General features: G+C 38.3%; 1 protein-coding gene across 6 annotated transcripts in view; it reads right to left on the bottom strand.

The window, feature by feature from the left end:
- The window catches only part of abi2a (abl-interactor 2a), a 32,839-nt gene extending 14,564 nt beyond the window's left edge, over positions 1-18,275 (bottom strand). For 5 of the 6 annotated variants that reach the window (XM_079427187.1, XM_079427182.1, XM_079427184.1 and 2 more), the window contains exons 1-2: positions 18,135-18,275; positions 3,574-3,741 (exon numbers count right to left, since the gene is read on the bottom strand). In XM_079427187.1, coding sequence (XP_079283313.1) covers positions 3,574-3,741; positions 18,135-18,251 — 285 coding nt within the window. In that variant the 5' untranslated portion in view covers positions 18,252-18,275. Of the gene's footprint in view, positions 1-3,573; positions 3,742-17,959 lie in introns of all 6 variants that reach the window. The other variant, XM_079427186.1, reaches the window with a different exon arrangement.
- Between the last annotated feature and the right edge of the window lie 768 nt (positions 18,276-19,043).

Raw genomic sequence — 19,043 nt, 5'->3', positions numbered from 1 at the left:
TTAAATAAAAAATAAAAGGGGAAACACAGAGGGGGGATAAGCCGCCGCTGCTGGCATCTCAAACACAGTTAAATGATTTTCAGCATTAAGTGACAGTGATATGGTAAATAGGGATCGAGTCCAGAGCAACAGCTGAGTCCACAGATGAGGGCAGTCGAGATAAGACAGATCAGAAAAACATAGACAAAAAAGAATGAAAAGTGGAAGAGAGAAATCATCCACGATGGCTAAATACAGTGGGGCAAATAAGTATTTGATACACTGCCGATTTTTCAAGTTTTCCCACTTCCAAAGAATGGAGAGATCTGTAATATTTATCATTGGTACACCTCAACTGTGTGAGACAGAATATAAAAGAAAAAAAAATCCAGAAAATCACATTGTATGATTTTTGAATAATTAATTTCCATTTTATTGCATGAAATAAGTATTTGATAACCTACCAACCAGCAAGAATTCTGGCTCTCAAAGACCTGTTAGTTTGTCTTTAAGAAGCCCTCCTATCCTCCACTCATTACCTGTATTAATTGCACCTGTTTGAACTTGTTACCTGTATAAAAGACACCTGTTCACACACTCAGTCAATCAGACTCCAACCTCTCCACTATGGGCAAGACCAAAGAGCTGTCTAATGACACTAGGGACAAAATTGTAGACCTGCACAAGGCTGGGATGGGCTACAGGACAATAGGCAAACAGCTTGGTGAGAAGGCAACTGGTGGCGCAATTCTTAGAATATGGAAGAAATTCAAGATGACTGTCAATCTCCCTCGGACTGGGGCTCCATGCAAGATCTCGCCTCGTGGAGTATCAATGATCCTGAGAAAGGTGAGGGATCAGCCTAGAACTACACGGGAGAATGACCTGAAGAGAGCTGGGACCACAGTCTCAACGGTTACCCCATCCATCCTCCCCTCAATACGGTGCAGTCGTCCTGTCCCCTTTGCAGAAAAGCACCCCCAAAGCATGATGTTTCCACCCCCATGCTTCACGGTTGGGATGGTGTTCTTGGGATTATACTCATCCTTCTTCCTCCAAACACGGCGAGTGGAGTTTATACCAAAAAGTTCTATTTTGGTCTCATCTGACCACATGACCTTCTCCCATGCTTCCTCTGGATCATCCAGATGGGCTTTGGCAAACTTCAGACGGGCCTGGACATGTGCTGGCTTGAGCAGGGGGACCTTGCGCGCGCTGCAGGATTTTAATCCATGATGGTATAGTGTGTGACAGTTCAACGATCCAGCGTTTCCCAAAAACATAGTTCCAACGAACATTTGCAAATAGCATTGCAAAGCTGTGTGGTTGAAACTGCAGCTCTTAACCCGTGGTTAGAAGCATAGTTTCTTGTTAGTGTGACTTGTGGACTTATAGATTATGCTCTTGAGTAAGATAAGCAAGCTATCTTTCATTCCATATCCATTTATAAAATACAGTGAAAACCGTAATATTGTGTAAAATGCAGAGGTGGGCCTTAACCAAGTATTTTTAATTCTTTAATGTAGTCAAGTACAGTTTTCAAGTATCTGTACTTTACCAGAGTATTTTTATTTTGGGAAACTTTTACTTCACTATATTCCAAATCTTAGTTTTTTAAATGATGAATAGAATGTTTGATGAATAGAATGTTCAAAAGAACAGCATTTATTTCAAACAAATCTTGTGTAATATAGATTTCTTATAAGTCACTTTTGATCAATTTAATGCAACATTGCTAAATAAAAGAAAAATATTAAATATCATCAAAAGGTTGAGGTTTTTTATCCATATTTGAGTTGCATGTGTGTGGTCTCGTCTAGTTTGCTGTGGTACGGTGAATAGTTAAGCTCAGAGCTTTGTGTAATGTAACAGTCCACATGTGACACCACAGGGAGGAATTTCCCATAAGTGGTAGAGGAGAGAAAGAGAGAGAAGTGGTGATGGAGGAAAAGAGAGAAGGCAGGGGCATGAACACATAAATGAGTATGTGTGACTAACATTTGCTCGTATCTTCGGCTGGCACAAAACACTACAGCAGTCGCACCAGACCCCTGCAGTTACACTGCATCTGAATTACAGCTCCTCACACTCTGTGACTCTGTGGGAAAATGTTTAATTACAGAATCAATGAGATCGACTGACTCAAAAAGTGACAGGACAAGGATCCTGTCTGACGAGCCAACCAAGAATCTGAACAATTAAAACACAAAAGCAAGACAATCCTTGGTAACTCTAATTTTAAAGGGCAACTATTATGCAAAATCCACTTTTACATGGTGTTTGGACCAAAACGTATGTTGGCAGTGTGTGAAAAAAATCCATGGACGCATCGACCAGAGCAAGAGCAAGAGCAGCCAATCAACGCGTTTCATTCGGCTGCACTGCGCGGGACTCGCTCTGGAAGAATGTCTCTAAAGAAGTGTGTTTTTGGTTGCAAGATAACCTTGTTCAGCTTCCCGAAGAACCCAGTGTTACGTGAACAGTGGATGCAGTTTGTTTTTCCGGGGCAGCAACAGAGTTTCACAAGTGTGTTTGTTGACGAACGTTTTATAAACAAGGCCCAGTTCGAAGCTGGATTTGCAATCGTTTGATACTGAAAGATAGAGCAGTCCCAGCTAAAAACCTTCCTGGTCATAATTCAGAACTGCAGATGGTAAGAGAAACGGCATTAAATGTCTGTTTTGTTGCCGATCGGCGCTCAAGTGCTCGTTACTCTTTAGCTCCGCCCACAACGCGCCTCCAGGAGCTCGGCTGTTTTCTGAGAGAATCGTAAAGCTGTATCTTTCATTTATAAATATGATAAAACTAAAGAATTTTTGGACATATGAAGGATGCAGTACTACTCTATAGGTACTCAAGATTAACATCTGTGAAAATGTGTGTTATGTCCCCTTTAAGTATTTTTAACTGATCAGCATGGAGCTTCTGAGATTCGTAGCGCAGCTCGGTCCATTGAACTGCGGCGATGACAGGTCAGCACGGCGTGAGCTCTGGAACATCGCCCTGTTTTGTCTCACTTTCAGTGCATTTGGCTTCCCATATGTACAGCTGAACACCAGTTCTCTCGCTCTGTTATGTTGCTTCTACTGGCTGTTTATTGCTGTAGATATGCAATGCAGAGAGACGTATATGTGACGCCCTCTTCTGCAGACGGGGCGGGAATATGCAGCTCATTTGCATTTAAAGCCGTACACTCCAAATCAGCTCTTTTTTAGACACACCCCAAAAATGACATTTTCCAGCTGTTATAATAAATGATCTGTTGGGTATTTTGGGCTGAAACTTCACAGACACATTCTGGGGACACCCAAGACCAATATTACATCTTGTAAAAAAGGGCATAATAGGTGTCCTTTAACGTGTGGCCATTTTTGAAGGCATAGTGTTTGATTAGAGTTCAGTCTAAAGTTTTCTACACTAATTTTAGCATCAGAACCGCTATTTGAGCCTCTTATAATCTCTCTTTTACCTAACCATGTCACAGTCATTTGCCTGTCACCTCCTAGCAGACTCTTTGAGCGGTCAGTCATTCTTCAGTAAATATAGCCCAGAGTGTGAGATTGTATGGGGAGGTGTGGTGTGCTGCTAGGTTACCTGAGAGATGTGGTTGATGGAGGACTCCATTCGGCGCAGCTGGGAGGCCTGGATGTCGAGCATTTGGAGCACATTGTTGGCGAGTGTGTTGATCAGGTAGGCCACGCTGGCCAGGGACTGAGTGGTGTAGTTCTTGGTTTCCTCTAGAGCGGCATGCTTGTCTGGAGACTGATGGAGAAATAAAAGAGCAATAGTCAGTGCGCCATTAAATCTGTTCAGCCATTTCAAAGTGTGATACTGGAGTACGCGGAGTGATTTTTGATGGTTAAAAAATATATTTATTGCAACTCGTCTCCATTCATGTTTATCAACTGAGCTTTTGTTGAAGCATTTTTTTAACACAGCAATGAACAAACAGCAGAAGCTGTTTAAGCATTAGTCGTCCCAAAATCTGTCAAGCAAAATTGACACTGCTTCTAACTAAAATAGTCTTTACTGAATCATTGGTCAATGAAACCAAAACAGAATCAAACTGGGACTTTGCGAGTCAGAATCAAGCCAAATCAAATGGATAAAATGAGCTGTTTACAAGCTGCTCTCTTCACTGACAAGCGGTTTGCAAATTTCGTTTCTTACAATGGATGTAGGTAAATATCCACCTCATCCAGCACTTTCTGGTTTCTGTCTTAAAAAAGTTGCTGACAGCTGGGATTCAGTGCGTGAGTATGAGTAAAGTGTCTGGATGAATCAAACTGAATCATAAACAATTTCAAACCTTATTGTGTAACCATTTTAATCAATTAGAAGAAACAATCATTCGTTAACAAATTTGGAATCACTAGTTCTGATTCTAAAGAGCAGAAAACACAAGATTATTGCTGAAATACTATCATCGAAACTAATTCTCATCTTAGTATACAGTAATCACCACCACCAGACAAAAATGTCAGTAATATTTTACTGGGGCTTGTGCGACGCCCCTGGTGTGGAATGTCAGGATCTAAGCAGTTCTTCTGTGACATCAAGCTGCAGAGTCACATGACCTGGGCTTTGATCCCCAGGCTGACAGAGAGAAAGTGTACGCGTGTGTGTCTGTGTACACAATTCCTGTCTTTGTCCCAGGACGGTACTCGGTACTGGATGTCGCGTCTCACATACTTCTGAATGTGCTATTACAGATTGCAAACCGCTGTAACACACATTCAACAAACCCCACACGACAACAGACCACTGTGGATCTCAAACCACCTTAAACCAGCACAAAAAATGTTCAGTGACTAACAAGAGAAGTATTGTACAGACAGCGTTGCTGGTGTCATATATTGAGATATTAGATAGATATGCAAAATTAACCAATTATTTCATAATACAATGTAATTTAACATCATGACATATGATAGCTAACATGGCTGGGCAAAAAAACAATTTGATTTCTCGATTTTCATTTTTACGAAACAATATTGATTCTTAAATTCCAAGAATCGACCAGTCTAGCCTGTTTTCAGTTAATGAAGGAAACACTGTAGTGCACCTCTCATCCAATAAATCACAATAAGTTTTGTGCTTTGTTACTTTTGATATAAAACTGTCTCGGATTTCAAACCCCCTTAGCTGTTATAAATTCACAGTAAACCATGGCTTTACAGGGCTCATTGCTTTTATAAAATGGTTATTCCATATACGTAGTAAGGTTTCACAAAATAAAACAGCAAATGAAGTGTAATGATATTAATAAAAACATAATTCTTCCACCAAACAATGTAGTTCCTCAGAAACGGTTGTGGTTGAAAAAGTGGTTGCCGAGCAAAACACAGACGTAAACAAAGGTGTATGTGTGTAGAGTAATTTATAACAGCTTTGAACGCAGCTCAACCAATCAGAATCAACTTCCTGAAATCCATATCCCGTCTCCTGTAATCTCTCAATCAGTGTTTCAACCACGCAAAGACGTCAATATAATAGCTTGTAAACAATGTCATGTAACATCACATGTAACTTACCTCAGAAAAAGTCAATTTTTTTTTTCCTCAAGAAATTTGGTCATATACTGTACCTGATATATATCGAATCGAATTGGAAATCGAATGGAAAGCTTGTGAATCAGAATCAAATTAAATCATGAGATTTGTGTCAAAACCCAGCCCATTTCTTTGATAATTTATTCCAAAAGTTATCAGCTGATGCAATATCAAAAATAGTAAGTAATAATAAATCAATTTGTCAGTAAATAACACTTCACCTGCTCATCTAAACTTACATAAATCTCATGCTGCAGTGAAACAGAGCAGTTATTAAGCGACCAAAAAAGGAATCATTCAGTCGCATGGATGAACTTCTCACATAATGATCTGCACCACTGAATGCATTTACTGCACTGACATGCTGCAGGCCCAGAAGAAGCTGTGGGCTTGCAGTGGGCAGGCATGTAGGCCCATCCTCCCCCAGGACACACAACGACACACTGACACTAATATGCAGATGCAGTGCGCTGACCCACGCTGATAACATCACAGCTGCATCTGAGCAGAGAGAGTGGAGGAGGAGAGACCGTCCCACACAGAGCTGACCCTTCAACACTATGAGCAGCAGCGTCTGAAGAGGAAACGCCTCCCTCACAACAGCTCATAGAGAGAAGCTCAGGTGAACAGAGACACAGAGAACAGCTACTCAATTATCACACCTACGCATTTAAGTAGAAACTCATTAAAACACACAATGAAAAAAAATAATCAAAACATGTTCCAAATTAATGTCAGGTTGGCAGTCAAAATACCCAGCAAAAGAAATAAATCCCAAGCAGTTCCCAAATATATTTGCACGGCACTTTTCTCAATACAAATTGTTATAGAAATCAAATTCACACAATTCTGCCCGAATCAAAGGCGTATCCGTAGGTCCTTTTTTTGCAGGCTCATTCCCATGACATTCGACATGTCAGAGGATTAGATAACGTTGTAGATGACACACTGTCTCAAGCTCCTGTGGATAATAATTAGAATGCTGTAAAGGTAGTTTTCTTTTACTCTCCTGGCCGTTGTCTTAGGTCTAATTGTTTGAGTGCTAATTGTCTTGATTGATTGTCTCGTTTATTACAGGGATTCTTGGCAGATCCATGTCTTAAGGGGAGGGATGTTGTATGATGTATGTGGGGTTTTCCTCCGGCCGAGGTGGATGTTTGGCTCCACCCTCCAAACTGATGGTTCTCTAAGGACACCTGTTGTTACTTCCTTTTGAACCTTTTAAAAGACGCAAGACGAATGGCCACGGGAGAGCTACTGGATTTCCTTCAAGTTTGTTTCCTTTGGTACATCCAGCATCGCTACACTACATTACACTTCCATGCATGCATTTCACTTTACATTACTGATTCCAGACTGCTACGCTTTACGTTGTTCTTAATTTTGTTATAGTTTGATTCTGTTAATAAATGATGTGCTCTTTTCTGGCTCTCTCATATGTCCCTGTTGTTGTTCTGTCCCTTTTGAGCCACGGGGCGTAACAATGTCAATAACTAGGGCCATTTTTTCATGTGAGTGATAGTTGCTGGCTATTACACTGTATGTGAATCTGGATGACTGGACAGATGACTATCATTGGGCTGCCTTTCGGTTAGCATTTGCATGTGTGTTCTGTTTGTTGGTCCGTGTGCACAAAAGCCACACAAACACTGATTCACTGTTTCCAGTTATGATGATACCCGTGTAAATACACTATAGTATAGTTTCTCTAGTATATGCCACTTCAGATGAACAAAAAACAATGTTTATAATTATAATAGCTTCAATGATTTGAATTCCAGATCTTAAACAGTAATGGACCTTAGTCAGGTTAGATTCCATATTGAATTTGGAAGAAAAATGGGGCCGTGAGGGATAGGGATGGGTACCGAGAACTGGTAGGTAATTGGGTCAATACCAGACTACCGATAAGCTTCAGGACAAACGATACTGTTATCTTGCATTGTTTTATCTCTATATACTTCAATGTTAATGATGAATTAGAAGCTGCTGCTTGACATTTTCCTTCACTGAATAGTGTCCTACGTTTGCAATATATGCAGTACTGTAATAGTGAACAAAGGAGGCAACACCAGTAACATAATGAAACATTTACAGACAAAACAACATCTACCGCAATTTATATTCTTGTGCTGAACACAAAAGATGATGTATCGATAGAAAAACAAATCCAAGGCACTTCTTCCGGTTCCAAAATGTTAAAAAGCCTTTATTCAAACATGGTTCACTCTAGAAACATTACAAAATAGCTAAAACACTGCACACTGATGCATTTCAGCCACCCAGACGTCCTCAGAGTGTGTCAGATACAAAATTGATCACAGGTGTAGATAATCAGTTGCTCAGTAGAAATGGAAGATAACCATTATAGCGGGGACCAATAATATCATGAACTATCATGTTAGTAACTTGTTCTATAGCTATATTTTTGAATATAACCAAAAAGCACCTTCTGGGATTACTAAACGGAGGTCCTTTCAGCAATTAGCGCTCCAAGATCGGTTTATTATCGGTTTTATATTTTGAAGAATGTGGGTCACCAAATAGCTGTTGCATGGTCCCCAGTGACTTTGATAGTAGGAAGAAAAAAAAAAGGAAGTCACTGGGGACCACATTCTTCAAAATATCTTTTATGTTTAACAGAAGAAAGAAACAACTTGAGAGTGAATAAATGACCATTTTCATTCATTTTCATCATATCTTCTTGCACCAAATAGTATCGATAACAGTATCGATATCGATGAAATGTAAACGATACTCATCCCTAGTGAGGGATTAGGCTAACTTGCAGCATTTACAATGCACACACTGCATGAAGGTTGTACATAACGTAATTTTCATAACTCAGCAATAAAACATTACTCAACGGTGCTCAGAGTTATTTTTGCTGCTTTATAGGCCTTGAATGGTTAAATACACTCAAAATACCCATCTTTGCAAGTATCCTCGTGAAAATACATTTCATTTAGGTCTTAAATGAAAGCAAACAGCTGAGAAAGAAAACACATATTGGATCCGGACAGCTCTTAAAGTGACAGCAGTCTAATATTCCTGCTGTCTGTCATTCATGTTAATCAAACAATAAAAGAGAGAAAATCTCTCACTGCTATAAGCAGTGAGATATAAGCATTTGGTCGTATATCTAATGTTATGTACAATCAATCAGTGATAAGACAATGATTTGTGAACCTTTTGAGTCAGGCATCACTAAATGTAAAGATTAGTGGTTCACTCTGTATGCTTGTTGTTTTGTGCAGCTCAATAAAAAGTTCTCTTTCCTGTGAAGAGGGAGGGAATTATCATCATATAATTCAAACAGGTGTATTATTAAAATAATAAAGTGTGTGTGTGACCCCTGAACTGACGTGGGTCTGCAGGGCAGGTTTGGGAGAGGCGAATGTCTGCTCATTGTTTCAGCTGCTTTTGTCTGAAATGAAAAGAGAGCAGGTACAGGAGTCATTTACTGGCCGGCCCACTGAACCACACAGGACATCTCTCGGTTTCAATCGCACACAAATGGAGGCAGGGCTTGTGGGTAATTACACGGTAGCGTGCCCATTAATGACTGTTCAGCTGTGTGCTCACAGCTCTGACCACAGAAGAAGGACACACTGATTTTTCAGTGATGACTCAAATAATTACACACTGAAAATGAACAGGTGGGTAGAACAAGAGACGCTGATGACACTTTTGTTCCTCAATGCACAAGAGCTCATAGCTCTTTTCATCAGACACCTCACCAGAGACCTCTTTCAACAGTGAGAGCTTTTCAAACAGGGGGTCGTGACTACACTTTTCTGAAGCGTGACTGTGGCTCAGCTCAACTGAAAGCAATGCAACTTACAGATGAGCTGAAGCAATAATCACTGTCAAAGGATGTCTCAAGTAGTGCAGTACAATTCAATTGAGCAAATCTGTACATTCAGAGGGTTCTTTTCAATAAAGCTTTCAAAAAGAGAGAGAGAGCGAGAGAGAGATTCCTTTTCATTTAATCAAGACAAGTCGTTGATCAATAGTGTACCCAGAAGCACTTTACACCGTTCTTAAAGGGATAGATCAGCAGAAAATGAAAACGTTGTCATTATTCACCAACAGAAGAAAGAAGCATCACTGTCATTATTGATCATTGACAGATTTCTCTAATCAATCCAATTTTGATTCACAAAATCTTGATTTGATGCTTATTGCGATTTAAATCAATATCATTTACAGGTACAGTACATGTTGATTTTGAAAATCTCTAAATTAATTTCGTAATTTATACAGGGAATTGCTTTACTGCTATTTTCTTTTTATTGCCTAACTTAAGTGAACAATATTTTGCATTCCAAAAACATTTGAAAAAAGTTGTTATTTTTTCTTTATATTTATTCTAATTAGGAATTATTACATTTTATTAAAAACCCTCATAATTAACTTCTTAAAGTAAGGATAACCTCCAAATGGTCTAAAATCTCAGCACACACATCCATTCCAGAGAGAGCACAAGAAAGATGGAGTGCAATTAAATGCAACAGACCACTCCATCTTGAATCAAGCTCCTTAAAATTAACTATTTAAAATACACAGTGTATTAAAAATGTAATTGCATGAATCTAACCCCTGAACCCGCTAACTAGGGTCTTTACAGGATCACTAGAAACTAAAAAACTTTCTAAAAATCGGATGGAGCAGGACTGGGCACTTCTGACATCGACCACTACTTTTTCCAAGTGAATGGACAAGTTTTTTTGTTGTTTTTCTTTAAACTTGGTGAACAATAAAATGAGAGAAAAAAAACTATAGGCTTACATTGCATGATCACATCTGGCTGCAGTGTGTGTTTATATTGAGACTCCGTAAGCATCTACGGTTATCAACCTTTAATTGCCTTAGCAATGCCCTGAGAACCAGCCACAGCACCTACATCTCATAACTGCATAATTAGAAACATGAGTAATGATTAGAACCTGACTAATGATTAGAAACATATTATTCAATATATCTAATGCTTTAAATGGGAGTTTGTGAAAACACTGATGCGTTGTCATGTGAACATGCAGTCGAGGATGTATCGCAGATATGGAAGACTAAACCAAGAATCAAAGCAGCCCACATCGTCTCTCCTCCTACACACACAGACTCATCTCTCTTTCATCTTCGCCAGGATATCAATGCAGAACCGGCCAAGATGAGAAATATCAGCATCTGTCTACCAGTACGAGGTTCTCTCTGTACTGCAGGAGAATTATGGCTCATGTCACCATAACTGCTGCCTGTCAGTACGTCAGACTGCAGCCGGTCTGATGACAAAGACTCACACAGAGAGAGAAAAAGGCAGTAACCAAATGTGGAAAGCAGTGTGTGGCTTCAGAAGCTAGAGTTTATCTGTGCCATTTTGGAAAACAGAAAATACATGAACTACAGGACAGGTGCCAGTGGCCGTCTGAGTATAATTACTGCATCTGTTGTCAGGGAAACAGGGATTTAATGAAGCCATCATTAAACACAGATAATTAACCTGGAACACAGTGACCTGTGCTACACATGAGTAAAGTGGCCGGCTGATAGTGGTGGATATATATATATATATATAAAATGTACTCTTCAGATTTTGGTAGCCCGGAAATTTATTTAACTAGCCCAAATAAAATAAAGACCATAAATGTCAATCAAAAACATTTTCAATACACAAATATCAACGAATATCAAGGAAAGAGTTTTATTTTACTATTTACAAGACATCTGCAGAATTCTTTAAAAAAAAGGCAATTTGAAAAATTATTTCTTAGACAGTTTTACATACGTTAAATGGTATAAGGCCTTAAAAACTCTTCCATTCAGTGACTCTTCAAGACCCGTGGGAGCAATGTTCCTTCTAAATCATTTTCTTGCTGAGCAAAACTTCTCTCTATTGGGCGGACATTTCTGGCACCTGAGAAAAATCATTCTTTATACCAGACCTGTACAGCATGCACACAAAAACATGTGTAACTTTTAACTTTAATGTGCTATTTATATTTGATTTGACCCTTGATGTAACTAAATTATGTACATTTTAGGTTACCTGAGAAAACATGTTTACTGAACAATACACGGCAGTTCAACAGTTTGGATCAATAAAGTTTTTTAGTTTCTTATGCTCATCAAGGCTGTATCTATTTGATAAAAAATACTGAATATTATTTCACAAAATAACATTGTGCAATATTATTGCAATTTAAAATAAATGTTTTCTATTTTAATATACCTTAAAATGTAATTAATTCTTGTGAAGCAAAGCAGTATTTTCAGTGTCACATGATTCTTTACAAGTCATTTTAATATGCTGATTTTTACTGCTTTTATTTAATTTTTTATACGGTAGTTTTTGGGACCTGTGATTTAAAAAAAAAAAAAAAAAAAAGTTAAAAAGAACAGTGTTTTAGTCAAAATAGAGATTTGGTGTTACAATATAAACTATCCAAAAGTTTGGGGTCAGAAATTGTTTTATTTCTTTTTTAAAGATACTTTAAAAAAGTTTAAAGAAAGTTAAATAAACTTTATTCAGCAAGGATGTGATAAATGGACAAAATTGATAGTAAAGACTTCTATTGTTAGAAAATATTTCTATTTTGAATAAATGCTGTTCTTTTAAAATTTTTATTAATCAAAGAATCAAAGAAAAAAGTAAGACAGGTGGCAAATAAATATGAAGCAGCACAACAGATTCAACACTGATAATAAATCAGCATATTATTATGATTTCTGAAGGATCATGGGACACTGCTGGCGTAATGATGCTGAAAATACAGCTTTGATCACAGGAATAAATGCTATTTTAAAGTATAGGTATTAAAATAGGAAACCAATATTAGAAATTGCAATAATATTTCACTATATCACTGTTTTTTCTTTATTTTTTAAATGAATACAGCCTTGATGAGCTAGAGACTCAAAGTCAAAGACTCAAAAACAAGGTCAATTATTTATCAGGTTTATAATATAGCCCTAACATAATATATTATCAAAACAAACTATTGAAACTGATAGAATAGAATAGAAACTGAAGCCAAACTTGAGCTGAGATCTGTAAGTTAAATATAAAAAACGTGAACATATGAATTCTTCTATAGCTGTCTAAACATCGTTATGAAGTACAGTTTGTACAATACTCATGTTTCAGAGTTTTGTTACCGTTCTTTGCCCATCCTCCACTATTTCCAGCCCTTAATCAAGCCACTCTTCTTTAATACATGAGGATGTTTTATTTCACGTCATTGTGTTTGCGTTGGCTCTCGTGTTGAGCGCACTTCAACCAAGTATTGAGTTTCTACAGCGACTCATTTGGTGCACATCGTTCTCTTTCTATGAAACCTGTAAACCACATTCACCGGCTCTAACTCTGTCGTGACATCAGCTCTACAGCGGGTTGCCCGAGCATTGCTATTCTTTCCCTTTTACTGGCGGCATTCGATCAAATGGCTTCCCAACTCATTTTTGTGTGCGCGAGGCATGGTCACACACAGAAATATGTCAATAGCTAGGTTTATTGTTGTTATAGCGGGAAGATATCGCCCATTACTGATTAAAACATTTGAATGGTAGGGTATATGCCCTGAAATCTTGAACTATGATTAATGAAACAGACATTTCTGAAGGAAATTCAAAATGTTAGATTGAAAAAGCAACACAAAATACAGTGAAAATCTATCTTATGTATTTGTACCTATTGCATAGCAATAAATAAGATAGAATTCTAATTTTTAACTAAAACATTATATAAAATGAAGCAATTTTCAAAAAAAATCCATTGCTACCAACAGAAGCTCACATTAAATCCAAAGTGAATTCTACAAATGAATGTATTATTCAAAATATTGACCAAACCTACAATATAATATAATAATATAAAAAATTATGTATACACAATATATGCATGTTTAATTTAATTCGAGTTAGTTAATTTGATTAATTTGTGTCTTTTCTGTTCTATTAATAAAGACATCTAATGTCAAACTTCATTGACCGATCTCCATTTATAGCATCCGCACTGCGATTGGTTGGATTAGTTCCACCTTGTTATCGCGACACTCACACTACAAGATCAGGTGGCGATAATATCAAACGGGTTTGAAAATATCGCAGCATCTGTGACTGCTCGAGACCGGTTCGGATCACGTTGCTGACCTGCTCATACCTAACGAACTTCAGCGACTGCAACGAGCACCGGTTTGGCTGCGATCCAGGGGTTTTGTTGCAGACCTTGAAAAATCTGTCTGCAACAGCAAAAACCAGCCAAAAGTCCTGTAGTGCGAGCTTGCCATAAGACAGCACTGCTCCAGACAAATCTGTAAAATGTAAGGCACAACAGCTCCTATGAATGCAGTCATTTCAACCGAGTCAATATCACAGACGTCAGTTACAACAGAGGAGCACATTCTATATAACAGGTCACGTATCAAACAGATGTGGACTCTTACAAATCCTGACAACAGACAGTTTCACTTCATCACACTCTCGTTCTCTCCTTCTTACATCTCTGTCACTTTCTTTCTGTGTGTGTGTGTATGTGTGTGTGTGTGTGTCTCTTGCTCTCTCTCTCTCTAGCCAGTGTTTGCCTGCCTGTCCCTGACACTCTGTCTATTAATCTGACCTAGTTGGTCGTCTGGTTTCTCTGGCCTGAGGAGAGGGCAGCACTGCACCATGAAGCTGGAGGACAATTCACAAAAGAAACGCCTGCTTGCCTCTTTTACATCTCACTAAATTCACAAAAGGGGTGAAGCACAGAGTGAGGCGGATGAGTGAGTCTGGACACAGCTCCTCCATCTTCTGTGATGCAATCACTCTCAGATGGTGAATAACTGCACACTAAAACGTGACATATGGGCCTCGCTGTACTTTTCCCAAATGGCAACAAACATCTGAGTCACACTCTAAATGCCTCATTGCCATTAATGATGCAATCAAGATGACTAAGAACTGAAAAGCATCCCTGAGAAGCAGTTTAAAAAATATATATATGATAAACAAATGACTCTAGTATGTGATCACTGCTAAAACAATCCAGTGGGAATCATAATCTGCTCAGAGAGTAATAATTACTTAAATAACAAATACAGCATGAAGATAAGAAAAGCTATGACAGGGTGTTAAGAAGCACAAAATAAAGAGAAAGTTGTGTTTAAACAGCACATTAAAAATCATTTTAATATTCAGTGTTCCCCAAGATATAATATAAGCCTAGCTTATTGAGCAACACAGTGATTTTTGCACAATATATTGTATCCACATCAGTTATTCGCCTCAGAGGAGCCTACAGGAATTGATCCGAAGGAACACACAAAGGGGATTTGTTTATCTCAACAAGCATCTTGTCAGCAAAGAACTTTACTTTGACTGGTTTATCACCTGAGAACACACAATACACAGAAAAGAAAAAAAGCAGACGAACAAAGGAAGTATTTTTTCTCCAGCAAGTAGTCACAGAGTTTGCCCTCAAAGAAAAGAGTCCTAGTGCCAGGAGATGAAAGAAAGCAACTGCCATCCAGTCCATAAAAGGAGAGGCATTCTTCTGCAAGACTCAGTCTGGCATCGGCTTGACAAACTGTCCTCTGTGATAATGTCCTGGTCATAGTACATGCAGTGCAGTTCAACACATACAAACCCATTCTGTGAATAAATAACAATTCAATCACACACTCCGAGAAGATAAATTCAAGGGTTTATTACAGACAGTTTCAACTCGTCCACCCCCACTAGAGCGAGCATAGGCAGAAAACCACTTTTAGCACACTTCATTTTGACATGTCTTTCATTCATGTTCAATTGTCATGTGGCACAGACACCATCATTTCTGCATCCATCATGTTTACGGTCTAATTACGGCTCCTTCTGGAATGACTGTCCTGCTGCTAGTGAACTCAGCATGATTCGTTGTACAAAATGCTCTGAGAAAAATAGCACTGACAATTATCAGCTATTACTGATACATCAATGGCCAGTTTACCACCTACTGAAAAGAGCAGAGTACTAAGTCTGCATGGTTAGGACTGTCATCATTATCGAGATCAAGAACAGGGAATCTGCAGAGTTTTTAATAATCAATTCAAGACCTTTTAAAGACCTCCACAAATAAAATTAATATTGTGTGTTCATTCAGAACAAACCCACACAATCTCAAAATAAATTTGATTTCCCATTGGTTCTTTGTAACCTTGTTGTTGACTTGCCAAATCACTTCCATTTGGTTTATTAATAAAAGATCTGGAAGTAAATTCATTATGGGTCATTCCAGATACTTTGCCTTAATAGTCAGACAGTGAAAATCTGTATTAAAACAAAAGATGCATCAATAATGGTTTTATCATCGCAGCACAGCCCTCGTAATCGAATCAAATAGGAATTTCCCTGTTTCCTGAGGTTATGGATTACAGGTAATGTAAATAATGTTCAATTTCTTGCACAGACTGATCGTTTCACTTCATAATCCCTCGATTTATTGTCAGGAGGCACAGGCATGAAATGTGTGGTCCTTGATATACTTTTTCTTTATTCTCAAACACAGGCAGCCGCTGACTTGCATTTTATGAACCATCAAGGCCTTCGGTTACAGTCAAAAATCTTCTTTACTGTTCTACTCAAGAAAAAGTTATCTACATCTTGGATGGCCTGAGGGTGCGTAAAATAACAGCAAATTTTCATTCTGCGGTGAACTATCCCTTTAAAACCTCTTCACAATGAAAGTTGCAACTTTTAGACTTTTTATGACCTTTAAGACACTTTGTAAGGACCCTTGGAAACCCTGAAGAAGGTTGTTTTCTCAAGGTCTGTAAACTCAGTATTGTTGCAATGCAGTGAATAGTAAGTTACTTGGAAATATGGGCGACTAACCCAGTCTGCTTCAGAACCTCTGATATGTTTTGGAGTCAAGATCTAACACTAACGAGTTTCTCAAAATAAATTAACTCTGTCTTTTGCCAAACCATCTTCTCAGGGGAATATGTAAAACTCTGCGTCTTCTCAACTTGGAATAGAAGCCAGAAGAAAAGTGTGTGTCACATCATCTCCATGGCTGCCATTAAAACAAACATTCTGGAAGGGTGTCCATTAGGATTCAGAGCGGACCACTCATTGCACATCATCCGAACATGGATCCAATTACAACTGGGACTCTCCTCAGCAAGAGATAATCGAAACAAGCTGGAATGACCTGGAATGGATACAATAGCCCACCAAAAACACACCTTAAACATGTGAAAAACTGCCCACAGGCTTGTCATCTCCATCTTTCTCTCTATAATCCAAGCACTGATACTTCAGAACTAAAGCCAATCGCTGATCTTCACAGACTCAAATCTGACATGCAGGCCTGGAAAGCTTGCTTGAGGGAATGAAAGCAAGCATGTGATTTGGCTGATAAAGATAAGCAACTGTGATGAATCCAAGCAAACAGTCAGACATTTCTTTAATTAACAAAGCTAATCTATACAAGCACATCCTCCTTCCTTATCCTTCCTTTCAAGCTCTGGTCCAAAACCTGAGCTACCTTAGAACAGCACTTTTAGGCATCATAGGGACTAGTGGTTAAACGGATCGTAGATCCGCACGGACCAAGCCCCATGGTTCGGCACACATGTGATCCACAGATTAATTGCTAAATTTAACCATAAACCGTGAGATTTGTGTTCAATTGAACCACTAGGATGTTCCCAATGCAAACTGTTCCAAAACTTAACATTGGTTTCAAAGAAGGCAGTCCCACAATGGGAAAGCAAACTGCTTGGTTCAGTTTTGATTAATGACTACAACTGACTTGTTGCAACTGATCAGGTTTTGGAACAGAAAACATTTGGATTAGATACATACATGCATACATACATACATATATATTTAATTTAACATATGTGCTTAACTATTAGTCACCCTGCTAAAATATTGGCATCATCCATCTAAAAACAAAAACAAAAAAACACAAAAAATGGTAGACCACTAAAACTGACCCTAGTGTGCATCACTGCACTAAAACATTCATTTTAGTGCATTAACATTTAATTCAATACACATATGACTAGTGTGCCAATAAATATTAAATAAGAATTTTAATGAATTCCTGATCACGACTGACATGAGTGTTCAAGCACAATACAAATCCCTGAAGTGATTTACACTTTACAGAAAATCTGAGTTAAATAAACCTGCAAGGACTTCAGTATAGAAGACTTCCAATGAGCCTCTAGCAGTCTGTCAGATTCATTCCTCCTGCACCTGTTCGCTATGATCACGAGTAACAGAAAGTGTCTATAAATGTGTAAAAACAAACGATGAGTTGATTTGAAGTGCATTATCTCTCGCGTGGAGAAACAGAAGAAAGTTTGCCAGCGCGAGATGCTCATGTAATCACTATATCGATGCGCTACAATCCCTGCAAATCTCTCGCAAAGTAGTGTTCGCTTAGTTCCCAGCCTCACCTTAGAGTGCTATAAACTTTCCCGGCTGATCTCAACAAGGGAACGCAGAGGTTGCATGCATGCATTTAGTAGTTGGTGCTCAGCTTCAACATATGATCAACAGCCTGCACATAGACACTAACAGCTCCGTCTCCACACATCCGCTCCGGCTATGCGCAACGCTTCGCCCGCTCACCTGTACGTAGTTACTTTCGCAGTATTCGGCGACTCTTTCGAGGTTGGTGAAGCTGTCCAGTAACGCTCTGCGACCCGCTGGGATTTCCTCCTCCAGCAGCATCTGCAGCTCCGCCATCTTTACATCCCTCCTCGCGCAACCAGCGACAGGAAGTACAGCGGCTTCACCTCCCGCAGAGTTTGGGGAAAGCCATGGAAGCGCGTTCACCAATCCTACTATGCTCAAGAGATTGCGTATTAGATTGCGTATTATAATATAATTTAACATTAGCATCTATTCCATAACCATACCATATTCTACATTTAAGTTGCAAACTGTATGTAAAAATCTATTAGCCTATATAAAATAGCTTATTTTAAAATAGCTGTAGGCCTTATACTAAAAACAAAATACATTAAATAATTATTTTAAAATCATTAACATTTTGCAGATCTTGCAATGGTGACTTCAACCGTACATACATTTAATGTTCCTTTGAAATTACATTTGGTGCAATAAACAATCCGGAATAGTTTTCTTGCATTGAAATATTATTTAAATGTGGCCTATTTTATATAAAACTAATACAATTTAATTACTAATCAAAGTGAATCATTATGAATTTGCCAAAAATGCTTTTGAATTAAACCAAACACATAATTTGACACTTTAGAAAGTTAAAAAAGTATAAAGTTGTAGTTTGGGGTCAGAAATATCTTTATGATTGGAAATAATTTTGGTTTATTTTTTGTTTTTAATAGCAAAATCTGGCAACACTACATCAAACTGGCAGTAATCAAAAAAGCCTATGGGCAGGTTATTGCTGACATTCGTTAAGGGAAAAGCAAAACAAATATGATATTATCTGTCAAAAACAGTATTTAAAGATCTGTAGAACAATAATGAAATTAAATATGCAAACACTAGCGC

Source organism: Barbus barbus (genome assembly GCF_936440315.1).
Source record: "Barbus barbus genome assembly, chromosome: 10".
In the NCBI taxonomy this organism is placed as follows: Eukaryota; Metazoa; Chordata; class Actinopteri; order Cypriniformes; family Cyprinidae; genus Barbus; species Barbus barbus.
Note: the sequence above shows the minus strand (reverse complement) of the source record. Positions and strands in the feature narration are given on the sequence as shown.